General features: G+C 38.5%; 1 protein-coding gene across 1 annotated transcript; it reads left to right on the top strand.

Annotated features, from left to right (window-relative positions):
- The first annotated feature begins 25,467 nt into the window (after positions 1-25,467).
- Positions 25,468-26,845, top strand: LOC127942475 (adhesion G-protein coupled receptor G7-like). The gene is made up of 3 exons (XM_052538189.1): positions 25,468-25,583; positions 26,277-26,389; positions 26,500-26,845. Exons 1-3 carry the CDS (start codon positions 25,581-25,583, stop codon positions 26,843-26,845), a joined length of 462 nt encoding a protein of 153 aa, XP_052394149.1. The 5' UTR covers positions 25,468-25,580.
- Positions 26,846-27,989: the final 1,144 nt, after the last annotated feature.

The following is a 27,989-nucleotide window of genomic DNA, read 5'->3' as shown; positions in this document are numbered from 1 at the left end:
GTTATAGCACCCAGAGAAAAACTATTGTTAAAAAGTCAAGGGTCAAGAACACAAGGAAAGCAAACGCTTATCTTCACAGAAGGTGACCTTAAATTGTTTTTTTTTTTTTTTTCAATAAACATTAACATACAAATCTCTGTTAATTATTAATCCTCTGGAGTCGATCCCCATGTATATGTCACATCCACACAAGGAGAGGAGAAGACGGGTAAGTATTTTCGTGAAGCTTTATTAACATAGGACTTTAACAGAGCAGGTAAGTGTGGTCACAGACGGTGAATCTTCAAGCACTGATCAATTGGTGAGTTCAAGCACAAAGCTAGGCCAGACAACAAAGAGTCACTTCCCTTAATCGCTGTGTCTGAATCTCCACAGAGTCACTATACGGTCCACAAGGAGCAGGCAGAAGATCCACAAAGATGTCCATGCAATCTTGATTCCAGCCGGTGAGTGAGTGAGTGAGGTGAGTATTTAAAGGTGTGGTGATTGCTGGTGCAGGTGCAGGTAATTAGTATTCAGGTGACGGCTCACGTGGGTGGTGCATGGGAGATTGAGTGGATGGTGACTGGCAATGGTGACTGGGGCTGAGGGAACGAGCTGAGGGTGTGACACTACCCCCCCCCCCCCCCACGGGTGACTCCAGGCATCCTAGAGCGGTGACGGGGACGACCACGACCTCTGGGAGCCGGGCGGTCCGGGTGTTGTCGGTGGAACTCTTCGAGGAGAGCCGGATCCAGGATGTCATTGCGTGGTATCCACGACCTCTCTTCGGGACCGAACCCCTCCCAATCTATGAGGTATTCCAGGTGGCCGTTCCGCCGCCGGGAGTCGAAAATCTCTTGGACCTGGTAGATGTTGTCTCCGAGGATCTCGGGTTGGTTTGGAGGGGGAGGCTGTTCTGGTTCTGTGGAGGAAGGAGAAACTGGATCAGTGTGACGTTTTAGCAGTGAGACGTGAAACGTGGGTGAAATCCGGTAGCGTGGTGGTAGGTCCAGGCGGTAGGTGACGGGATTTATCTGGGAATGGATGGTGAATGGCCCGATGTAGCGGGGACTCAGCTTTTTGCAGGGCAGTCGGAGGCGGATATCCCGAGTGGAGAGCCAAACCTTGTCTCCAGGCAGATAGACGGGATTAGGCGATCTGCGTTGGTTAGCGGTCTCTGTATGCCTCCGAACTGCCCGTTGGAGATGGATGTGAGCTGAGTCCCACACCCTCTCGCTCTCCTGGAACCAGTGATCTACCGCGGGCACCTCAGAGACTTCTCCTGACCAGGGAAACAGCGGTGGTTGATAGCCTAAAACACATTGAAAAGGGGTTAAGCCTGTAGTGGTTTGGCGAAGGGAGTTTTGGGCATACTCAGCCCACGGCAGATACTGGCTCCAGGTATCCTGGTGTTGGGAGCAGTAAGTACGGAGGTACCGTGAGATTTCTTGAATCTTCCGCTCGGTCTGGCCGTTGGTCTGAGGATGATATCCAGAAGATAGACTGACGGATGTTCCGAGGAGTTGGAAGAACGCTCGCCAGACCCTGGAGATAAACTGAGGACCTCTGTCCGATACAATGTCCTCTGGAGTGCCATAATTCCGGAACACGTTGGTGAAGAGGGCTTCGGCGGTCTCGAACGCTGTTGGAAGACCTTTTAAAGGGATTAGTTTGCAGAATTTAGAAAAACGATCTACAACAACCAGAATGGTAGTGTACCCCCGTGAGGGGGGAAGGTCAGTGGCGAAATCCACCCCTAGATGGGTCCAGGGTCGGCGAGGAATGGGCAGTGGTTGTAATTTACCCACGGGAAGTTGACGAGGTGTGGTGGTAACGGCGCAGACCGAGCATCCGAGGATGTACCGGGTAATGTCACGAACCATGTTTGGCCACCAGTACTTCTGCTGGATGAGCGAGAGGGTTCGCCTGCTGCCAGGGTGTCCTGAGCCAGGTGACGTGTGCGCACTTTCCAGTAGAGGGAGTCGCTGGTTTGTGGGCACGTACATAAGACCCGTGGGAACCTCCGGAGGTGCAGGCTCCTCGAGGGTGGCGGCTCGGATTTCCTCGTCGATCTGCCAGAGGATGGGCGCGAGGAAAACGGAGGGTGGTAGAATCGAATCAGGCTTGTTGGTGTCTGGTTCTGGTGAGTACATACGGGACAGGGCATCTGCTTTAGTGTTCTTCAAAGAAGAGTGACCAACGAGCCTGACGAGCATTGAGTCTTTTGGCGTTCTGCAGATATTGGAGATTTTTGTGGTCGGTGACAACAGTGAATGGAAACTTAGCTCCCTCTAGCCAGTGCCGCCACTCCTCAAGGGCGAGTTTAATGGCCAACAACTCACGGTCTCCGATTCCATAATTGCATTCGGCAGGAGAGAGTTTCTTAGAGAAGTACGCACACGGATGGAGTGAGCAAGGTTCACCAGACCTTTGGGATAACACGGCTCCAATGCCGTGATTGGCCGCATCAACCTCTACGACGAAAGGCTTGGACGGGTCAGGATGTCGAAGAATGGGTGCTGAGGTGAAGAGGTGTTTAAGATGGCTGAAGACCTCTCGAGCTTGGGGTGTCCAGCGCAGCTGGCGCTGACCTCCTTTTAGGAGGGTTGTTAGAGGAGCCGAGTGCAGGCTGTAGTTCTTGATAAAGCGCCGGTAGAAATTGGCAAAGCCAAGGAAACGCTGGAGTTCTTTCACCGTTGTGGGCTCCGCCCAGTTGGCCACAGCATCTACCTTGGCTGACTCCATCTGAACTCCCTCCGCAGAGATCACGTATCCGAGGAAGGAGACGGTAGTGCAGTGAAACTCACACTTCTCAGCTTTTAGGTAGAGGTGATGGTCTCGGAGTCGTTGTAAAACGTGGCAGACATGGGTTTGGTGTTCTTCTATGTTCCGGGAGTAAATCAGGATATCGTCTATGTAGACAATGACGAATTGGTGGAGATAATCACGGAATATTTCGTTCATGAAACTCTGGAAGATGGATGGACTGTTAGCAAGCCCATAGGGCATAACCTGATATTCGTAGTGCCCGGCAGGGGTGATGAAGGCAGTCTTCCACTCGTCTCCCTCTCGGATACGGATCAGGTTGTAGGCACTGCGGAGGTCGAGTTTGGTGAACACCTTGGCTTCGCGCAGTTCCTCCAAAGCCGCCGGAACGAGTGGTAACGGGTAGGCGAACTTGACGGTGGCGTCATTTAGCACCCGATAGTCGATGCATGGTCGAAGTCCGCCATCCTTTTTGGGGACGAAGAAGAAACTGGATGCAGCTGGAGATGTGGATGGTCTGATGAACCCCTGATCGAGAGCCTCCTGGATGTATTCCTCCATCGCCACCTGCTCAGGACGGGAGAGTGGATATATTTTCCCATGTGGTAGCTTGGCACCTGGCAGCAGGTCGATACAACAGTCCCAGGGCCGATGTGGCGGTAATCGGGTGGCTTGTTCCTTGCTGAACACATCGGAGTAGGAGGAGTAAAGGGCAGGTCTTCCTATGGAGGTGGAGTGCAATTGAAGGTGCGGTGGCGCAGACTGTGAACTCTGGACTGGTGAACGGTGAATGTGACTCTGGCATCCCGGGTCCCATGCCTGGATTTCCCCTGTGCTCCAGTTGATTTGTGGGTTATGTTGGGCCAGCCACGGCCTACCCAGGACGACGTCAACGGTAGCGCGAGGAAGTACGAGGAGGGCCAGTTGTTCCCGGTGTCCGTGGGGCAGAACGAGTTGTAGCTCGTGTGTCCTTCTAGTTATTTTGCCACCGCCTAATGGTGATCCCTGGATGGTAGTGATACAGTAAGTGGTCTCATTCTGGATGATGGGTATACGGTGCTTGGTTACGAAGTGAGATGAGATGAAGTTGCTTGCGGCTCCGGAATCCACCAGGACATGGATGGAAAGATTACGTGAGTTAATTGTTATCTGGGCTTGGATATGAGGTATGTGAGATACAGATGGGGTAATTGAGACTGTACTCACCATTGGGCGAGGCGGACGGACCGGGCAGGCGTGGATCAGGTGAGTGGCCTCGCCACAGTATAAGCACAGCCGCTCCTGGATGCGGCGTCTCCGTTCAGAGGCATCTAGGCGGTAGGAGTTGGTGATCATGGGTTCCTCCTGGTCACGTTGGGGCGAGGGCGTTCTGGCCGATGGAGAGATGGTATATGAAGCCGGGGAGGCACAAGCCGAGAGGTGCTGAGCAACATTTATAGTCTTTCTAATGAATGTCTCTAGACTGACATTATCGTCGTAAATGACCATTTGCTTTCTGATCTGGGGTTTTAAACCTTTACGGTATGCAGCTAGTAGGGCAGTTTGGTTCCAACCACTGGTGGCGGCTAATGTCCGGAAACGGAGAGTGTAATCGTGTATTTCAGCGGCTCCCTGCCGGAGATTTAAAAGTTCATCATGGGTTGAGAGAGGAGTTAGAGCCACCCCGAACACTTTCTGGAGGTGGGTGACGAAGGCGTCGAATGAGGATAGAACTGGACTTTGGGAGCTCCAAAGAGCCTCTGCCCATTGTAGCGCCCCTCCGGTGAGAAGAGAGATCACAAAGGCGACTTTGGTGGCCTCATTGGGGAATTTACAGGTATTTGCGTTGACGAACAATGAGCACTGCAGAATAAACCCACTGCAGCCACTCGGTTCACCCGTATAGCACGTGGGACGTGCAAGGGGCGTGCTGTTGGTGGCGGAAGCACCAGTTTCGGTGGGTGGTGAAACTGACTGTAGTACTTGGCGGAGGGCAGTCACCATTTCGGTGAACGGGTCCGGAGCCGCTCCCTGAGCTGCAGCGTTAACATCCATGGGAGATTGAGTTCTGTTTTTTAGGGGCTGGAATCCTGTCACATCCACACAAGGAGAGGAGAAGACGGGTAAGTATTTTCGTGAAGCTTTATTAACATAGGACTTTAACAGAGCAGGTAAGTGTGGTCACAGACGGTGAATCTTCAAGCACTGATCAATTGGTGAGTTCAAGCACAAAGCTAGGCCAGACAACAAAGAGTCACTTCCCTTAATCGCTGTGTCTGAATCTCCACAGAGTCACTATACGGTCCACAAGGAGCAGGCAGAAGATCCACAAAGATGTCCATGCAATCTTGATTCCAGCCGGTGAGTGAGTGAGTGAGGTGAGTATTTAAAGGTGTGGTGATTGCTGGTGCAGGTGCAGGTAATTAGTATTCAGGTGACGGCTCACGTGGGCGGTGCATGGGAGATTGAGTGGATGGTGACTGGCAATGGTGACTGGGGCTGAGGGAACGAGCTGAGGGTGTGACAGTATAACCCTGAAAATAACTTAAATTACACTTTCAGTTTTGATCTTACAGATAAGAGCAATACATCAATCAAATCTGTAAAGGGTTTACTTTTATTTGTATACACACATAATAACAACAACAAAACTTTTTGCATTTATAAAATAAAGAAAACAAACAAGGTGCAGTGTTTGCAGCCTTGGTCTGCGGTGATCTTCTTATAGAAATGTGTCATTAAAATGAACTGTAAGAAATGAAAGTTTATATAATATATAATAATATAACATAATATATTATAATATAAATGTTACAAATAAATGTAAATGTAACAAATGTAAAAAAAAAAAATCTGTTCTTTCAATTTATCAAAAGAAAAACTAAAAAAATATATATATTTTCAACTATTTTCAAAATTATTAATAATGATAATAATAAATTGAAAAATAAATTAAATATATTCTAAATAAACTACAAACATAAAAATATATACATTTATTTTGTCCTCACATTCTTTCTTGGACTACCCACATTCAAACACAGGTTAATAAACCCAGGCAAAGACTGTACCCTCTGCGACAGCTGAGGAAATTCAGAGTCTATTTTCAGAGAAAATAGAAAATGTATTGAGTCAGTGTATCTCAGTGTGGTATGGAAGCAGCTCCAGTCAACACTGCAAAGCCCTGCAGAGAGTTGTGCACTTTGCCTAGCGCATCTCCAGGTCTGCTCTCCCCTCTCTGCAGGACATCTACCTCAAACGCTGCAAAAGCAGAGCTGTTAAAATCATCAAGGACTCCATCCACCCTAGTAACCATCTTTTCAGTTTGCTGTAGGTTGGCCAATTGTACCATTTTCGCAGGACCCGTCCTGGCCAGGATTTTTATATTGCCAAAATTATCCACGTTTTAACTTTGTTTGCGCTGCACAGACCAAATGTTGTATAAAGTACCTTGAGAGCTCACCTTCTCACGCACCACGATTGGTCGTTTACGTGCAATGTCTGCATGTTATTGGTCAAATCATCATTACTGTCATTAAGTATGAAAACAGGAAACCAAAGCCAAAACCTGGATATTTTAGGCAATATAGAAATCCTGGCCAGGACATGTCCTGTGAAAATGGCTACCATCTGGTTAGCGCTTCATTAGACTGATGGCAAAAACCGAGAGCCTTAGGAGGAGTTTCTTCCCCCACAAGATACCTCATAAACTAAAAACCTGCTTCTTAACATCTACATGTCTCCACTTAATATTCACTTTATCAGTAAGATATTCATCATTCTCTACCTCATATTGATATACTGACAGTGTCAAACTGTTTGCACATTTGCTTCTTGTATGTTTAAAACTACAGTATAATGCACATGTGCACACTGCCTCTTGTACAACCCTGGGTATCTTAATATTTAAGACTACAGTGTACTGTACTTTCATGCACATTATATTCATTTATTTAGTTTACTTTTATTTAATTCTTTCATACCTATATTTATGTATATTTCAATCTCTGTTGTATTCTTTAATAACTGCACTGTCCATGGAAGTGACATATTTCACTGCTTGTTATATATGCTCTCCTGTGTCTGTGATGAATAAAAATTGAAACTTCAATCTTGAAACTTGAATCTTGAATCTTAATACATTAATAGACACATGACAAACAGAAATTCAAGCTGTTTAGCAATGTGTGAAGTTGGGAATGCTGTTTGTGGAGATGATTCATTATCTTCTGCTGAGATCTTTAGAGATTTAATTTTGTCTTTTATTTCAGTTGATTTCATCTAAGGCTGTGGCTGAAGTCATTTGTATTTCTTGTTTCTCTTTTCTTCAGTGATTCTGCTTTTTTACAGCAGCTGTTCATCACTAATTCTCAATCAGCACTTAATAATTCATAATTATCTCATTGACTTTAACACTGCTGAAGTGTTACTTTAACACTCTTTTAGAGTGGGACCATAGCACTGTCCCAAAGTTAAGTGCATGGACTCCGAAGTGTGGATCGATGTGAAGTGCGATTGCGTCACAACGTAAGCTCTCCCGAAATCAGAATGCGCACTCTGAAGACCACATTTGAAGTGTGGATGTGTCACCACAGAAAATGAAGTGTACTTATGGACACTTTGCACTCTACCATATTAAAGAATCACTAGGCCACATATGACAATGGTGCTTATATTCAAAGAACACAGCAAGTGAGAGTTCTGTGGAGGAATTAACATTGAAAAGTAAATATTGTGTTTTCATTTACTCAGATACCTAGCGAAAGTGTAAAAAAGCCAGGTGTTTTTCTTTTTTAACCTAAAGCCCACAAACAATAAGACAGGCTATGGTCTTTCCCTTTGCTGTTTTTGAAGTGCTGTCATGCAAGAGATGTCTACAATTGTTTTAACCAAACTTAAGCACTTCAGTATTTTGTATGCATGTCCTGCTGTGCCATATTTTCTAATGTTAAGATTGCAAAACTGTCTTTTATATTTTTCACAAGTGTTTCCATTTTATCTTGTTTTAGTACTATTCTGGAGAAAGTGAGCCTGTTGGGGCAAGACTTAAAACATACAAAGTTATCAAGTTAATAGACTAGTTTTTGCTGAAATTCATTGTGCTGCTATTAACAGGCATGGTTTATTTGCTAAGTGTCCTGGGACAGGTGAGGGAGTGAGTGGAAGCTGGTGGAGCTGCTCAGGGAGGACATCAAACTCCAGAGAGCGAGAAAAACATTATCTCAAGAAGAGAAAACTTGCACTCTTAAAGGGGGGGTGAAATGCTCATTTTCACTCAATATCCTTTTAATCTTGAGTACCTATAGAGTAGTGCTGCATCCTTCATAACTCCAAAAAGTCTTTAGTTTTATTATATTCATAAGAGAAAGATAGTCTGTACCGATTTTTCCCGGAAAAACACGACCGACTGGAGGCGTGACGTGTGGGCGGAGCTAAAGAATCACGAGCGCCAGTAGGCTTTTGCGTTGAGAGCGTTTGGAAGCTGTGACATTACCTTGAGGAAAAAAACATCATCCAAACCAAACCATGGCTAACAGTCAGATTCAGCCGTTTGTTTATGATCCAGAATCAAATCCCGAGGCTGAAACTGAACGATAGCAGCAGAGGCAACGACTCGCTCCGAGCGGGGCTCGAACCCGGGTCTCCGGCATGGGAGGTGGACACACTAACAAGGAGGCAGAGGTATTTTAAGCAGTTTTACTCACCGCCTGCGGTTCCAACACACGATCGTGACCCTTTTTCGTTGGGATTGCATCATCCTTAAGAAATAAACGATACGCAAATCCGTTGTCAAACTGGGCCTTGTTTGTAAAACAAGCATCTTCGAAATGCAGGCAACAAACACAAACACTTGCACAACTCCGTTGATACTCTGTAAAAATAAACTCCATCCACTGGTCCCTTAATGCTGTTTTTTCTTTGGTAATCTGTGCAGGGTTGTCTTGCCCTGGCAACCAAAAACACATTCCTTTTGTGACATTTCGCGACGCTCTCGCTCTGATCAGTGAATGTCTGTGCTCTCAGTGCTCTGCTAGACGGGAGTGCGCGCTCTTCCGGCAAACGTGCCCTTAGGACCCATATAAGGAAATTCCGCTCCATCTAACATCACACAGAGCCATACTAGAAAAAAAACTTTCCGAAACTTGTGACAAACCGGAAGGAGTATTTTTGGGACAGAAATACTCCTTCAAACGTACAACTTAATTTTTTTAACTTTGTCCATGTTTAGCATGGGATTCCAACTCTTTAACAGTGTAAAAAACTCAGTATGCATGAAATAGCATTTCACCCCCACTTTAACAAATACATTCTTCATTAACCAAGATAAAACTGTGTGTGTGTGTGTGTGTGTGGGGGGGGGGGGGGGGTACATCGCAGTTTTTCAATATCTTTATTTTTGTGATGCAAGTTAAAAATGAAATGCAAGTTGTATACAGTACATGATTATTTTTTTTTTTCTTTGTGTAATTTATTTGTAAATAAGTACTTTCTATACATTTTTGTATTTTTTGTATAGTAACGTCTAAATAAAAGTACTTATGTAAATTGTTAATATTTAAATTTTTTAATGCAGCTTATTTAGTTATTTATTTATTTATTTTATTTTTTTTACACATTAAAACAAATTGTTCTATACGCAACCAAGTACTTTTTACAGCCATTTACAACATAGCTTAGCTTTGACATCAGAAAAACAACATCAGTTTGAGCCCAGCGCTGCCTCCATGTTTTCTGGGGTCTTCAGGAGGTCAATCTCTTGGTTAATGTAGTGACAGTGGAACGAGGCACATGTCAAACACTCTGAAGACCACTCTGTATGATGGACCACTGGCCAGCCAGAAAAGAAACACCAAGGTCTGGATTGTGGCACTTTAGTAAACTATTTTTAATAACTACCAATACCATTGGTGGGAAATACTAGTCATATTTAAAACCTAAGCTAAAGGTATAGTTCGCCCAAAAATGAAAATTACAAACCTGGAACAATTTAAGGGTGAGTAAATTTTTTTAGTAAAAACTTTTATTTTTGGCTCAACTATCCTTTAAGTAAAAGTATTATCTTCCGTACTCTAACATACTTAATGTATTGAGAGTAGAAGTAAAGGTATACAGTATTGTTCAGAAAAATGATTCATCAAGATGATATTACATTAATATTACTTAACTACTGCGAATGTTGCAGTTTACTTCTAAATACTAAGGTTATTAAATTTAAAGTTGCTTATTAAATAAACTGTTGGGTAGTTTAATCTTGTAAAATACCATATTTTTGTAGTGCTGCTGTCCTGTGAGAATAAAATAAAACAAGGTACTTTATATTTGTCGGTCAGCATTTGAACTGCTGTGTGTGTGTGTGTGTGTGTGCGTGTGTGTATGTTGTAGTTTTTGATAACATTACATTATTCAAGTAGGCTCCAAGCCAATTCCTATATTTAAAGTTGTAATCTGACAAAGTTTGCAGCAAACCATTGCAATTTACCTGGCCTCGGTCTTGGCTAAGCCTACAACACTGGATTCAAACACTAGATTAACTCACTCTTTCTGAGAACAACATAAAAGTGATGTGTGAAAGAGAAGCTGCCATATCCTGATCATAAAATATATAAATACAATTGTGTTGTCATGTTTTGTGTAAAGAAAGTCTTGGATGATGTTACTGAGAGGCTGAATGCAGTTGTATCAGTGTGGTTTATATATTAGTGACATAAAAAGAAATTAACAGAAAAGTAAATAATTGTTACAGTTGTTTTGGACTAGACAGAAAGTCCTGGAGTCTGACCTGGTTTAATAAAAGATTAATTACAAGGCACTATATTAAGACCAAATAAATATATGGTTATTCACGCTCTAGAAGAATCTGAACTGGCCAGCTGGCATTCTGTCCTTCTATAATGTATCTGACATGCTCACATGCCTGCACACATTCAACGCCACAACTTAACCACTGATTTCTAGTTGTGTCTGTATTTTAACTTTCACAACGAAACCGCATGTCCACAACATGGCGGCTGGGGCGGCAGCAGAAATAAAGTTACGCCTTCTTTCTTTGTGTGAACATTTGGGTGGCGTTATGCAAATCTTCCCACATTGTGATGTAGATGTGGGGGCGTGTTTGAATGAGGTGTTTTAAGAGTGCATGGACGAGTCTTAACTTTTATAAAGAATATCTCTTTGGGTTTGAGACTTAAGTCTTTACAACTTTAGGGATCTTATCTATACACAAGCAACTTGTAACACTCCAAAAAGAAAGGAAAACTTGAAATCACATCCCCTTTATTTGATATATATGTAAATATTTTTTTTTTTACATATTTTGTTGTGATAGATGCTCTGAAGCGTCTTAAAAACGCAATTGATACTTTTATTTGACAAGAATGCATTAAATTAGTCAAAAGTGACCGTGGAGCCGGACATTTTTAATGTTACAGCATATTTTATTTTATTATATTTTCAAATAAATGCTTTTGGTTCAAACTTTCTATTCACCAAATAGTCCTGAAAACGACGGACATTATATATAAACTATCAGAGCACCAGCTTTCGGTCAGTATAGTGTTCAGTGTCAAAATGGGAAAAGCTGCTTGGATAGAGTTGGATAAAGGACAAATTATCGCAGCAGTGTGTCACAGCACACAGTTACTTGCAGTATTCTGCATATGGACTGAAAAATAACTGCATACCATTTCAAACAATGCATAAAATGGGCCCAGGATCATCGAGATCATGAATGCCTAGAAAAAAGTCGCCTGGTCTGATGAATCAAGATTCCTGGTGCATCACGTCAATGGTCAACAGGGGCTATGAATTCTGGATGCTTTGTTGGGCAGACACAGGCCGATTGTGCTATAGGTGATGTTTACATGGGAAACATTAGCATAATTCCTGGAACTTGTCAGGTATTTGAATATCGTTGCGGACCAAGTGCACCTATTCATGGCAAGGAATGGTTTAAGGAAGATGATGATGAATTTCTGTTAATGCCTTTGCCCCGGATTTACCCAATCAAACATTTGTTTTTCAACTTGGAAAGTTGAATTTTAGCTATATTACCACCACCCCATAATATACAGAAATTGGAGGACCTACTATTGGTTGTTAAGTTGGCTCATTGGTTTGTGTGTAAGTGTGTCTGTCTGTGTACGTGTATGTGTGTGTCTTAATTTTTTGTAACAAATAGAGATCACTCTAAAATTATCAGTTTATCTGTTATATATATATATATATATATATATATATATATATATATATATATATATATATATATATAGTTATGGGAAACACCTCTTCATGACTCATGTCTGAAGCATACATTGAAAAACACCAACAACACTTTGGCCAGCATCAGCTCATGACGTAACTACCAGTGTGACTATAGTATAATTATAGTATAAACTACATTTAGAGGGTATGTGCATCTGTGTCATCGTTATTTGACACCTGATGACACACGTGATCTCAACAAATTAGAATATTTCATTAAAAAAACAAAACAAACAAAAAAAACGTTTAGTGATTTGTTGGCATTCTGGAATGTATGGTTTCAATACTTGGTAGGGGCTCCTTTTGCTTTAATTACTACCTCAATTCAATGTGGCATGGAGGTAATCAGTTTGTGGCACTGCTGAGGTGGTCTGGAAGCCAATATTTCTTTGAGAGTGGCCTTCAGCTCATCTGCATTTTTTGACCTCTTGTTTCTCATTTTCCTCTTGACAATACGTTCAGGTCTGGTGAGTTTACTGACCAGTCAAGCTTTTGGCAGTGTGGGCAGGTGCCAGATCCTGCTGGAAAAAGAAATCATCAGCTTCAAAAAGCTTTTCAGCAGAAGGACACATTAAGTACTCCAAAGTTTCTTGGTAAACGGGTGCAGTGACTTTCGTTTTCAAAAAACACTATGGACCAACACCAGCAGATGACATTGCACCACAAATCATCACAGACTGTGGAAACTTAACACTGGACTTCAAGCAACTTGGGCTATGAGCTTCTTCACCTTTCCTTCAGACTCTAGGACCTTGGTTTCCAAATTAAATACAAAACTCATCTGAAAAAAGGACTTTGGACCACTGGGCAACAGTCCAGTTCTTCTTATCCTAAGCCCAGGTAAGACACCTTTGACATTGCCTGTGGTTCAGCAAATTCCATGACACCTCTGTGTGTGTAATGGCTCCTGATGCCTTGACTCCAGCCTCACTCCATTCCTTGTGAAGTTCACTCAAATTCTTAAATTGATTTTAAGACTCATAAGGCTGCGGTTCTCTCGTTTGGTTGTGCATCTTTTTCTTCCACACTTTTTCCTTCCACTCAACTTTCTGTTAACATGCTTGGATACAGCACTCTGTGAACAGCCAGCTTCTTTGGCAATAAATATTTATGGCTTACCATCCTTGTGAAGGGTGTCAATGATTGTCTTCTTGACAACTGTCAGATCAGCAGTCTTCCTCATGATTGTGTAGCCTAGTGAACCATACTGAGAGACCATTTTAAAGGCTCAGGAAACCTTTGCAGGTGTTTTGAGTTGATTAGCTGATTGGCATGTCACCATATTCTAATTTGTTGAGAGAGTGAATTTGTGGGTTTTTGTTAAATGTGAGCCAGAATCATCACAAATAAAATAACCAAAGACTTAAACTACTTCAGTCTTTGTGCATTGAATTCATTTAATACACAAGTTTCACAATTTGAGTTGAATTACTGAAATAAATGAACTTTTCCATTAAATTCTAATTTTTTGGCATGCACCTGTATTTAAACAGGGTGTTGCTACTAGTGATCTGTTGAGAAAGTTCCTTCAGCAAGCTTATGCGAGAGCATGCGGTAGCCCCTGTGTGACAGGCTAAGATTAATATGATTCTAGGCTTTTGGTTGTATCCCTTTAAATTAATCTATTCTTGATTCCGTGAGCTCTAACCCAGGCCCAGGAATCTTGCCCTAACATGTAAGTTTGGGTATGTAGCTTAGGCCTTTGGCCGTAAGGGATAATATCACGGATAGCCGTCTAACATCCAAGGGGAAACTCTCATGGAAATAGTAGACTTGGTACTTAGTGCATTCTGACACGGGTCACAACTAGGTGTTTCCCATAGCGACCCCTAGAGGATGCAGTGTCTCATAACCTACTTTTTTTCTATTGCATGTAATCTTTAAAAGTACTTTAAATCTCACCTGAAGGCTTCACTGTTCTCTCTCTCTCTCTCTCTCTCTCTCTCTCTCTCTCTCTTTTACTTCCTCATTTAGCTTTATGTGATGTCTGTTCCCTTGAAAATAGATTGCTGTTTCCAGGACGGATGGACTTCCCACCCTAGCAATGATTTAGCCCTGACTCTGCTTTATAAACCAGAGAGTAACAAGAGGAGATCATATTAGTAGTAGTTATATATATATATATATATATATTTTTTTTTTTTTGTATCCTATATGTGTATAATGGAGTACGTTCTGCTCTTAACAATTTCCTCAGGTAAGGTACACTTTTGAAATGGTTGCAATTGTTATATAAGTTAATTACAGATAAAGTGAATGCTTAAATATATAATATATATTGAAAAACTTTCAATATAATGATTAACAATTAATAACAATAATAAAAATGTATTTTCCACTATATTAATTTAAATTTATTAATAATGAGTATATTATAAACAATAACGCTGTGTTGTTATTATTATTATTATTTTTTTATTATTATTATTATTAAAAAATGGTTAAATTATTATTCCTTTTTAATAATGTATATTTTTTGATGGCAAGACACAATATTTTGTTCCTCTATTTACTCTGTTGGAACAACACGCACCTAGGATTGTTTGTTTGCTTGTTTTCTGGGTTCATTTCCATATGTTTGCATATCACAGTTTTGTGTACCCACTGCATGTCACATTTTAATTTTCCAAAGGTCTTGTTAAGTAGATACATTATATGTACTCATTTGACTAAAAGATTTCCCATGCACAGTCACCTTCAGGTTGTGTCTCTTCGATTTGTTCAAGTAAAAACAGTATTACGTCCAAAAGTAGCAAAAATTTACAATATCTGAGCCATTCACAATATTAAAGGACAATTGTGGTAAAGTCATGGATGACAAAAAAACACACATCCTTCATTCAAGTAGAAGTAACGATACTCATATTTCAAAAGACTAGTAAAAGTTGATGACTACTGACTACAATGTACTGACATAAGTTAAAACTAGCAATTATTACTCGCTGTTTTAATGTCAAGCTGGGACCTAACATTGTATTAAAAAAATACAGAAGAAATAACAATTCAAATTTTGTTACCTAATTAAGGTATCCAGGCTGAAAACCCAACATGTAGAACACAAGCAGAGAAAAGACTAAGCGGATGGAATATGTATATATATATATATATATATATATATATATATATATATATATATATATATATATATATAATATACTAATACAGTGGTTTTCAACCTGTGGTCCGCGGCCCCCTAGTGGGCCGCGGTGGTATTGCAGGTGGGCCGCCAATTATTTTCTGATCATTTCCAGTCCATTCTAGGGCTGTGCGATTAAAAGAAACGTCCTAAAATCACGATTTGAGCGTGCGCATATGCCTAAGTCCAGGTTCACACACTGTCTGTGATGCGCCTTTTTCTGAGCCAATGTTGACGGATCAGAGCGTTCTCACTGCGGTAAAAGGCTAGAAATAAAAACGTGCTCTGATTGGTTTTCTTTTGGAAATATGTTTCAAATTAATCCTGAATGCATTTATGGCTGTAAAAGCACAATTGCAAAATTGATCAAAAAAGTCGCGATAGTTTTTTTTTTTTTGTCCATATCGCACAGCCCTAGTTTATTCAATAAATATAGTTTAAAATCTAGCTTCTGAGTACTAAGTTATTAACCCAACAATAGCGGGGTCAGTTAATTTTTTTGAAGTGGGCCGCGCAAACATATGTGTTTGATTGTGTGGGCCGCGAGATGAAAAAGGTTGGGAACCACTGTACTAATACATTACTCTGACTGGATATCTTATGCATTCACTAAGAGAAAGAAAGAAAAAAAAACACTCCTGTACACTTTTCTATGCTGGAGAAAAAACAAAACGGTATGGATATGGATGTTTACTTCCAATTACTTTACAGAAATGTGTTATTTTCCCCATTTTGCCCAAAGTAGGGTGTTGTGAGTATTATTACACACATAATGTAATGTTTGTTTTATTCATACTGGTTAGCTGGAGGGCAGAAACACCACAAGTGAGACTCGCAGAAGTAATAGAACTTACAATGTTCCAGGAAATCCTTTATTATGGACAACGGCATCCAGGTATAGCTGTAGCCGAATAAAATGCAGATAGAAACAGCAATACAATAATCATGCAATTTTCGACAATATATGGTTTATCTGTGTTCTTCAAGCTATATATGGTTGTGTCTTCTGTATTACATTAGGTTGAAAAAGGTGGAATAAATAATCACGATATAAATTTTACCTTCCCAGAACATTCTCAGAATGTCCCCACTAGAGTCAAGGATATCACCTGGCAATGTTCCCAAAATGTTCCATGAAGTTCAGAGTTCTTTTAACCATTGGAGAAAGTTATTTGGTGGACCTTCAGGGAGAATTCAGGACATTCTTGGAATGTTTAGGGGACCATTACTATAGGATATTCCCTCTATGTCGCTACACTACATTCCCATAACATTTGCAGGAATTAATTTGTTAGGACACGGGTGGCATTGAATTGCTGGTATGTTTTATTTGTTCAGCTGTATAGTACAACAAAAGCATGAAAAAAAGCATGACAAACCACTGGAATACTTTCAAGCTACTTTCAAATCTTTCAAAGGGCAATAGACAATTATGAGAAAATCAGCCATATTTGGTGAGCTTGCTTTGAAATCGTCAAATCAGGTGGCTCCTAGGATTGCTCAATGTAAAAAAATAAATAAACTATCAAATAGTAAAAGATCTGATATTGCCTGCAGTCAGTGATATGTGCAAAACAATGTTTGGGAATGACAAGTGTGTAAATTAACCGAAAACCATTTCATTGTTGAATACAACCATTAGTTGGCCATTAAAAAATTGTATCCCATGTGAAGGTGCAATTGGTAGTCAAACTGAAGCTGGCAGACGCCTATGCATTACAGCTGGATGAGACATATATCACAAATGATGCACAGCTTATGGTGTTTGTACGCTTTGCAAATGGAAATTAAATGCAGGAAGAATTTTTGTTTGCAGCTGCCTGAATGCACAACCAGCTCTGAAATTTCTATTTCATTTTCAAAGCAATTGGTGAATTTTTTTTTTTTTTTTTTTTCAATAACATGACAAACCCTGGGCAAAAATGTATTGCGCTGTGTACTGATGGCACGAGATCCTTGGCCAGATTAAAAACGGACTGATTGTGCTTGTCAGAAAAGTAAGACTAAAATGTGCTAAAACGCGCCTTTTTGCTTCTCTGTGATGCAGCAGGAGAACGCTGCTGTCATTAGGTCTATTGACTTTCCTTTAAAGACAATGCATTTGATGGATTAAATTTAACAGTGACAGAGCAGGATCGATTGATTGATTTTAGCACTGACAGTACATACAGAAACTTATGTGAGACAAGACCTCCCACCCAGTTATGGATCTCTCAGAAAGACTTTCCTCAACTGGCAACAAAGGTCATGATGAGCCTTTTGCCATTTGCCACAAAATGCATTTGTGAAAGTGCATTCTCCTCCCTCTCCTAGCTGTTGCCTCATGGGATAATAAAGTGTCCATCAAATGCACACTTCAGAATTCTGGCGGAAGAAGCAGGTCATCTGGATATTTTTCACCTTCTGTTTTTTTTGAATACTCTGAAGTTTAGACAAACTACTCTTCTGATGTAATGTTTTTTGAATACTACATAGAAGGAAAGTATTTAATTTTGGATGCACCAATCTATTTAAGGCCCATTCACACTAAACACAGTAACAATATTTGCATTCACACCCGCCAACGCTGCAGTTTCAAACTAATGAAAGTGCATGCAGACTTGACCAACTTGACCTGCTGCTGCTTTAGGACACCAAAGGAAAAACAGATGCTTTTGGGTACATGGAATGAGATGAGAATTAGGATGTTGATCCAGGGACATGTTGTACTCGGGTGAAATCACGGTGGAAATGGATCATGCCAAAATTGGGCTGATTTTGTGTAGTCTGAACCTGGAAGTAGTCAGACTGATTCTTCTTGTAAAGTCACCTTTTCCCTATCTACGACATTTGCATATGATGGTTGGACTTTCCAGTTTGGTGGCAGTTGCATGGAAATTTCAAACAAAGCATTTCAAGCAGCCTTTACCTTCTGCTTATTCAATGTGGCAAAAGGAATCATTTGAATGATGTGAAAGAATATAATGCATGTATTAAAATAAAAATAAGTTGGCGAGCTGCACCAGATTTAGCAAGAGTAAAGGCAAGTGGTCACAGTTTAATACTTTTGTCTGATGTTTTGTCTCTCTAAACAGCTGTTTTTGATCAGACCTGGTGTCAAAACCATACCAACACCACCCTTGGACCAAACAACGTCACCAATTCAAATCTGGTGTGTGCAAACCTTGGTACTCTACAAAATGGGATCTGCCTCTGCCTCGATGATTGGACTGGAGCCTCCTGCAACATTTGTAAAACCCATTCAAAATATTGCATGATATGTAGACTGAATAATCTTGTTATAGCACTCAATATTTTTAGCAGTCTTGTAATTGTTTAATTTTTTTTTTTTTTTTTTTTACAGCAAATTTCTGCCCTGGACAAAACCTCAAAGAAAGCAGCAAATATACCTTTCCAAAAACTGTCTTAGGCCAGTTTGCTTCCTCCGTAGAGCGATGTCCCCCAAAAACAACAAATGGTACTTAAGTCTATTACCTTCTTGTGTTTAAAATACACACTCAATTTATGAATGTACTTCCAGTATCTCTTCATTTAACAAACAAACACTTTTTATTATATATTTTTTTGTTATTGATGTTTTAGAGGGCATCCCACTGGCTTCGGCCCTTTGTAATAAAATTACTCGCTCATTTGATTCTCCAAAGACTGTAAATTGTAGTTTGACCCTGGACACCATCAATGCAGATGTAAGTAATCGATGTATAATGATTGTAATATATAGTCCTATAAAACATAAATTAATTGTGCTCAGATGAAATCAGAAAAGGTCTGATTCCAAAGATGATTATTATTATTGTTCATTATCATTAGTGCTATTATTATTATTTTAATCAAGGTTACTGGAGCTACTCCCGAACAAAAACAGAACTTAGCCTCCAGCACCCAGATCCTCACATCCATACCAGAACGGCTAACACCCCACAACATCACAAATGCAGCAAAAATAACAAACGTCCTACTTTCTGACCAACTATCTACACAAACTACAGTACCTGTAAGCCTTAAACTAAATTTACCATTTAAAATCCCCTGTCATGAGGGACATTTCCGCACTTCCTCTATTAAAACTGTGTGTATAGCCATTGTGCTTTAAGTATAACTGACAATATTAGGTAAGGCACTATATATTATTTGTATTAAAGACAATACATTTTATAATGCTGAATGCGTAATTATAGGTGTTATGTATGGTATTATATATTAATTATATGACTTATTCATATTAGTTCTTAATATTATTTTTAAATGTCAATTCAGGCTAACAACATAGCAAAACCATGTTTATTGTTATTTTATTACAAGACAATTATTATTATTATTATTATTATTATTATTATTATTATTACTTGTTCATGTCTTTTTTTTTTCTTTAAATGTTTTGCTCTGTTTGCATGAATTACATATCTTTTTGTTCATACTTTTCCTGTTGTTTTTTGTTCATTAGTGTTAACATTGTATTACATTGCATTCCAATGATGTAGACATATACTGTGTTTGTGTGTGTGTGTGTGTGTGTGTGTGTGTGTGTGTATTAGATATGTGCCGGTGTTCGGTAATGTGATATATCACGGTAATGGATATGCACGATATTGTTGTCTTGGGCACTTCTAAATACCACATATAATTATATATTAGAAATTATTCAGAATTTGGTATGCATTTTAAGAATACTATTCCCATCAACTGGTTAAATGCACAACACTGCCTTATGCTGCATGAAAAAGGTGTGCTCTGATGTAACCAAGCACGCATGAGAAGTGCGTGAGAGACGCATTGAATTAAAGCACATTCACTCTCTGTCAGGAGATGGTGCTAAACTGCAGAATATGCAGCCATTATCCTGGAAACCCCATAAATAAAGCAGCTAAAACTAATTTAAATAATTTTAAATAGACACTCAGATTTGTGTATTCACTATGGTGTTCATCACAGCGCCAAATACTTAAATATTTAGACTTAAAAGGCTATTTATTTTCAAATGTTTTATTTTATTTTATTTTAATCTGGGCCCTAGATGTTTGAAAGTGTTTTGATTATTTATTGTTCATTCACACTTTACATTAGGGCTTCATTAGTTAATATTAGTTAATTAATTAGTAAACATGAACTGCCAATAAATATTTCATTTTTCATTAATCTTAGGTATTCCAATATTTAATAACATGTTGTTACATTTTTAAGTTGCAACTGTGTTATTTAATTAGCTAACATGAACTAGGACTTTTTTTAACAAAGATTTATAACTTCTGTTGCAAATGTAGCTATTGCTCAAGGTTAACTAATGATATCTTATTGTAAAGTGATACCTATTGGTCTTCATAATTTTTTTGCACTTTACACTTTTTTGTAGACAATCATTATTATTATTATTACTTTGTTCATGTCTTTTTTTTTCTTTCACAAGTTGTTTTGAGAAACTTTTCTTCTTCACTGTGCAGGATATTGCCATATCAGCAGTTGCTACAATCAGTCAACTCCTGAGTGCAAGTCATGAGATGTACTCTTCTGTTGACCAAACTGCAATTTCTGAGTAACAAAACATTTCACACTCGCTACACTGCCACTGACATACATTAACATCTTAAATGCAAAATTCATAAGCATTCCCATTTTGACTTGCTGTCTGACTTCAGATTGTGTTTGTTCAGTCTAACAAAGACTCTACAGAAACTCTCTCTGCTTGAGAACTCAAATTCATTGTTGGTGCAACCGAATATGGCAGTGCAGTCGCTGAAGATGGAAACTCCAATCAAAAATGCTCAATTAACCTCCTTTAAAGGCAAGTGTGTGCCCATTTAAGTTTGAATATACACGTATAATGAAGAACTCTCTCTGTTGAATATGAAAAGGTTATTTTAATTATGTATATAAGGGGTTAAGTTATATTATAAAGTATGGAATGTATTAATTTATTTTAATTCATGTACATTTTTAGTCAAACAATACAGGTGCATACAGAAAAATTTGAGTATCATGGAAAAGGTCTTTATTTTTTGTAACTGAATAAAAAAAAACAAAAAAAAAAAACACATATATTCTAGATTCATTGAAAATAACTGAAATATTAAAAAAAATAATTGTTTTAATTCTGATGGTTACGACTTAGGAAAATAAAAAAATCAGTATATATATATAAAAAAAATACCCTTCTGAGTTTGATAAGTTTTATTAATTTTGAGTATAAATACTGGGTACCTCTTGTGCTAGTTTGGAACATGCAACCAAAATTATTGGAAAGACTACTGACTTGACAGTTGTCCAACACCCTCCACAAGGAGGGTAAGCCACAGAAGGTCATTATTGAAAGGGCTGGCTGTTCACAGAGTGCTGTATCAAAATATGTTCATAGAAAGTTGACTGGAAGGAAAAAGTGTGGTAGGAAAAGGTGCACAAGCAACAGGGATGACCACAGACTTGGGAAGATTGTCAGGAAAAGACAATTCAAGAACTTGGGAGAGTGTCACAAGGAGTGGACTGAAGCCGGAGACAAGGCATTAAGAGTCACCACACTCAGATTTCTTCAAGAAAATGGCTACAGCTGTCTCATTACTAGAAGCAAGCCACCCCTGAACCAGAAAAAAACTAAAACAACAACAACAACAAAAAACCTTCAAAGCATTTCACCTGGGGTAAGGAGAAAAAGAACTGGACTGTTGCTCAGTGATCCACAGTCCTCTTTTCAGATGAAAGTAAATTTAGCATTTAATTTGGAAATCAAGGTCTGAAGTCTGGAGGAATGAAGAGGCACAGAATTCAAAGTCCAGTGTGAAGTTTCCGAAGTCAGAGATGATCTGGGGTGCCGTGATGTCTGCTGGTGTTGGTCCATTGTGTTTGATCAAGTCCAAAGTCAATGCAGCCATCTAACAGGAAATTTTGGAGCACTTTATGCTTTCATCTGCTGACAAGCTTTATGGAGATATTGGTTCCTTTTCCAGCAGGACTTTAGCACCTGCCTACAGTGCCAAAAATAGTTCCAAGTGGCTTGCTTTATATATATATATATATATATATATATATAAAATGAATATTTGTGCATGCGCTCATCCAAAGTGCGCAAACCCGCGCCTCAGAACGCGTGCAAATATAAACTCTCTCTGAAGTATTGTGCTTAAATGGACAAATTCACAGAAAAATTAGGTCAAAATGCCCGTTTTGTTAAGTATCCTACATCAGACAAAGCCGGCTGAACACAGGCCTACTGTATCAGTGTATTCTTATAAAGTGACAGTCTTTATATTAATAGAAACAACAACAACAAAGAAATCACTCACTACTCTTGATTAAAAATCTTTTGTAACTTTAATAAAGAATTATCTTTAATTTATATAGTCCAATATGCAATGCTGTTTTACAATTGATTACTTTATTCAATTTCTGTACCTAAAATCTTATGTAAGACCTGCATAAAAAAAAACACAGAAAATCACTGTTTATTGTTTAGTATCTTTACTCTATAGTATTTATTTGTTCTGTTGCTTGTAGTTGGATAGAACTTCTTTTTTTTATTATAAAGTATAGTTTTTCAATAAACATAGCACATGTACCAAAGAACTGTACCAAAAAACGTGACTCTAAAACCGTGAAACAAACTGAACCATGAAAAAGTTGAACCATGCCACCCCTAATATATACACCCGATTCCAATATATTAGGACTGGTATGTGATTAACATTTTTAATATAATAAATTTTATGATGTGGTGATTAATTAATTAATTAATTAATTTTCAAAGCATCAAACAGGTTCAGCCAAAATAAAAATAAATATTTTGTTTGATAACATTTATTATTTTATTATTTATTACATATACTCTTTTGGACCATGTGAGTAAATGATGACATAATTGCCATGTTTGGTTGGGTGAACTATAACTTGAATAATTGATTTTCTTAATTTTATTATTATTACTATGAAAATATTAAATTATTTCTTTAATTAAATGATACTCTAAATAATAAACTAAAACTGCCAGTAGGTGGTGGTAAATGTCTTAATGATTAAGTCATCGAGTCATTCATTCATTTGTTTCATTTGTTCAAAAGGCTGATACATTTAGGAGTGAAGTAAAGGTTCTTTATGAATGGTTCATTGTATCATGAGGCTTGTTCGACTTGAAGCGGGTTATCACCATCAAGACCGGCCGGTGTGTGATATCAAAGAACCGCAAGACCTGTAGAGAGCATACGGCTATTATTGATTCAGAATTGCTCTCGCGGTACTTTGATGTCATACACCGATCAGTCTGTGCAGCGCCACTTCGGTTCAATGCGCCAAATGGTTCAGCAAATTTGTGCAAAATGTGGATTGAAAAAGGGCCGCTGTGGGTTGCTTGGAGATGAACAGTTCTGCTTTGTCTTTATATTTTGGTTGGCAAAATTGAGCAAAACAGACAACATTGTGTCTAAAATAGCAAAATATTAACCTCTTAATGAACTGTTGTAGAGGAGTAACTTATCACATTTGCACTTTTGTGATATTGCAATTAGCCTACAGCTATATAATAATAATAATAATAATAATATATAAAAATTATATATATATATATACTATGTGTGTGTGTGTATGTGTGTGTGTGTGTGATCACATTTTGCAACTTGAAATTGAGATATTTAGTTTAATATTTAGTTTAATCTCAGGGCACTGATTAAATACAGCTGGATAATAAATAAATAAATATATAAATAATAAATAAATAATTAAATAAATAAAACTGTCCATCTTCATTTCAGGTTTTACATCATGCCATCAAATTTGTAATCTATGAATTTTAATTCCTTGGTTTTATGATAGCATGGTCTGAAGATGATATTAGCCAATCTGGTGAAAATAGGACAAGAGGTGTAGGAGGAGTTTAAAAAGTAGGTTTTCAATATAAATCAAAATGGTGGACATGACGTTGGAATGATTATGACATAACTGGTTTTGATGTTCTTGGCATAATCCAGGGCATCTATCATGACGAGACTCATGACAATAGCCAAAATTAATTAAAGTTTTAAGAATTTTTTGAAATTTCAATATAATTTGGAGTACCCTCAGGGCATGGTTCCAAAGACACATACCAAGTCTTTGTAACAATGTGGCAGTGTATTCATATTTTTGTTTGCATGTTATTTGGAAACATCTAATCAACTTGATTTTCATGTTTTGTTTTGTTTTTGTCAACATGGCCTGAAAATTATATTTTTATTTTAGTGAAAATCAGACAAAGAGTCTAGAAGGAGTTTGAAGAGTTTTTATGATGTAAAAATAAGTGGTGGCACTAGAGTTGATGTATTTACCATATGGTTCTATGGGCTGCCATAGACTTTCAGAAAGGAAGAAGAATAATTGATACAATACATACTTTGTTTACATACTTTCAGTGCTTGGCCACTAATAATAATAGTAATGATATAATACCACTACTTTTTTAATGGTGAAGGTGTAATCAAGAATATTTATATGGTATTTCATATTAATCATAATAATAATTATTTATATTATTATAAACATCATCATGATCATTATGCAACTATAATATTAATATTGTTTTGGACAGTTAGCTTACTTCTAACAGTCATATTTATCTTCTTTTCTCATTTCTCCAGGGCAGAGTGATATCTTTTTGCCTGACAGAATAAAACTGAATACATCGCATGCTGAGATTTTCAGGGATAATGTTGACCTTCAAATAAATATCACATTAAGTGAAGGTAAAACTGGATTCAGACTCAACTCTATACTTTTCCACTATTTGTATTTTGTGATTTTTCCACATGAAATTGATTTGTTGAGAATTTTATTATGTTAATAGTCTGTTAATCTCACTCTTTTTGTAGATTCTAATAAAGTTGGGTTTGTCCTTTATGATAATGACAAGTTCTTCCAGTCAAAAAGCTTTCAACCTTCTCTGGATACCAAGAGAAAAGTGATGTCTGCTAACATTCAAAAAGACTCTAAGTTTGAGATCATGTTTGCAGTCACACCATCGGTGAGCAGCTAGTTCAACATCACAGTTCTCTCGGTATTTAATTTGAGTGAAATTCTAAAGTAATCAATACCCCTCATTTTCAGGCCTTTGCTGTTGGTAGGAAGCCATAGAAATACAAAGTTCTGTCATGAAACTCTAGAAACTCTGGACTCTCAAATTCAAATTCAAATACTGTAGCCGTTGCAGTGAGCACTCCAGAGCTTCAGAGTCCCTCCTCCTTCCCCAGCTCCACCTGTATTGATCCGCTATTGGATGGTTTTACGTATATGTATATGGGGCACAGTTATGTGGTTTTGAATTAATACATTATTGTACTTTCAGGCCGATTCCACAACATCCCTCAATGACTTTGCATGTGTGTTTTGGAGTTACACTAAAAAAGACTGGAGCACAGAAGGCTGCACTAAAAAGAAGAGCCCCTCTGGACCTGCAGTTTGCATTTGTAACCCTGAAAATCATGGACAAGTAAACTTTGCCATTCTAATGGTAAGGTATATTTGTAAAAAGGATGTAAATAGCATTTATGTTAGAATTATATGGATCAGTACGGTCTTAAAAGTTTTTTTTAAGTGATGCTTCTGTTTTAAGTTCCCCATATAACCTTTCATTGTAAAGTTTTTAAAAAGGATTTTTTTATTATTATTATAGTGTAGAACATTTTAACATTTTTCCTAATGTTATAGGGGAAATGAATATCATTATCATTTTTGACCACAAGGTGGTGCTGCCACAATTTTTGAGTACCTTCAGGGCATGGTGCCGAAGACACATACCAAGTTTCGGAACAATATGCCAATGCATTCGTAAAATATAGCATTTTTTTTTTCTCAAAGTTCTAAATGGACGACTGCATAGATGGCCAACATGGGAAAACTGGGTACCACCTGATTCTGCATTCTTCTCCAAATATGAAGAGAACAGTGTTGTGATTTTTGGTCAAACCGTTTATAAGTCATAAGTGAATTTAGCCATTTTTTTTCCTATATCCTGACCCCTAGGTGGCACTCTGCTGAAACTGCGCAGGCAACCTTAGATCATGGTTGTCATAACACACCAAATTTGTTCTAAATATTCTAAAGATATAGCCTCATGTCTATGATGCAGTGAATAAAAGTCTATTGCCACTAGAATTATTATGGAGCTGCGTTTTTTTTTTTTTTTTTTTTTTTTTTTCTGCAGTCATTTGATATCAACTATGAATATTCTGAAGCCTTGCAATGGATCAGCATCACAGGCTGTGCTCTGTCTGTGGTGGGACTGTCTGTCACAGCATTGTACCAAATCATAACCAGGTAAACTTTCATAGTTAACACTGTTAAGCATACTGTAAACAGCTATTGACAGGAAGGGCTTTTTGCAGTGGTGAAGCAGTAATTTTCTCATATTCATACACATGCCACAGGAAGTCAAGAGGTAGCAGCCCTACTCTGCTGGTAGTGAATGTCTGTATAAGTATGACAGTTTTCTACCTTCTCTTCATCTTCGGCATAAACAACCCTGTCCAACATGTGAATGTGGCAAAAGTGTCTGGGGAGAATATAGTTCCCGAGTCTGACCAACACAAGTACTCAGATGAGGGACCTTGTACAGCATTTACAGCGCTGATTCAGTACTTCCTGTTGGCTACATTCACTTGGAACACTTTGTACGGCATTAATGTGTTCCTGCTCTTCAAAAACTCAGTGTCTGGAACACCTTCATGGTTTCCAAGGGTCTCCATGGCTGTAGGATGGGGTAGGAGACGTTGAATGTGCACAAAACACTGATGTATTGTTTATTTTATGACCAACTTCTTTAAGTTGGGCAGCCATTGTGAAGTCATGAAACCATAAAACAATGTCACCAATTTGCAATGCTATCAGTGTGTATAAAGCTTTTCCTGTTTAGGTTTGCCTGCTGTTATTGTTGGTATATCATTGGGTTCCACTTACCGTGTGGAGGAGCCTTTAGGTTATCGACAAGAAGAGTTGTAAGTAACATATATATATATATATATATATATATATATATATATATATATATATATATATATATATATATATATGTATATATGTATATATATATATATATATATATATATATATATATATATGTGTGTATATATATATATTTACTTTTAACTTCACTTTAACATTAACTTATCTTCTGTATTTGTTTTATTTTAAATTATTAGATTAGTTTTGTAAATGTTGGTTCGGTTGTCATTTTTCTTTTCTGCAGTTGCTGGCTGGCTTTCTTGGACCACAAACAAACATTCAGTATAAAGAAACCCATGGTTTGGGGATTTGTGCTCCCTTTACTGCTCATGCTGATCTCAAGCACAGCAATACTGCTGCACTTCTCAAAACAAATCTGCAGGACCAACCCTAACTTAAACAGGTGTGTTTACTTTAGGAACAGAAAATATCAGTTCCCTTTCGATACTACACTTATACTATGTCGTAAGTCATTTAGGCTAAGATGCTATGGGGAAAACTTCTTTTCTCTGACGCATGGCCATTGGTTCGTGGAGTTGAAGCTTGCAAAAGGGGGTGGGGTAACAGGCTATATAAGTTGCTGAAGTTGTGCTTACACAGGCATGCTGCTTTCACGAAATCACACTCACATTTATCTTCTCCCAGTCACCTTGGAGAAAGAAAAGATAGAAGGAGGAGGAGCTGAGTGTTTAGGATTGAGTGAACTTTTTTCCACACTGGCATAGACCCATGTGTTTCACTCTGCACAATTCACACAGCCTTACACTTAGGATTGGTGCATCTCGCAGCTTTTTGATCTGCCAGTGCTGCTTTTACTTTGAAAGTGTCAGTCTGTCCCTGTTGCGCTTGCGGATCCTTTTCTTCAATGAAGTTGGCCTCTCCTGCTCTAGTGTTTCTCCCCTCCCAGTTGCCTCGG

This window comes from Carassius gibelio, chromosome A22, assembly GCF_023724105.1.
Source record: "Carassius gibelio isolate Cgi1373 ecotype wild population from Czech Republic chromosome A22, carGib1.2-hapl.c, whole genome shotgun sequence".
In the NCBI taxonomy this organism is placed as follows: domain Eukaryota; kingdom Metazoa; phylum Chordata; class Actinopteri; order Cypriniformes; family Cyprinidae; genus Carassius; species Carassius gibelio.
Note: the sequence above shows the minus strand (reverse complement) of the source record. Positions and strands in the feature narration are given on the sequence as shown.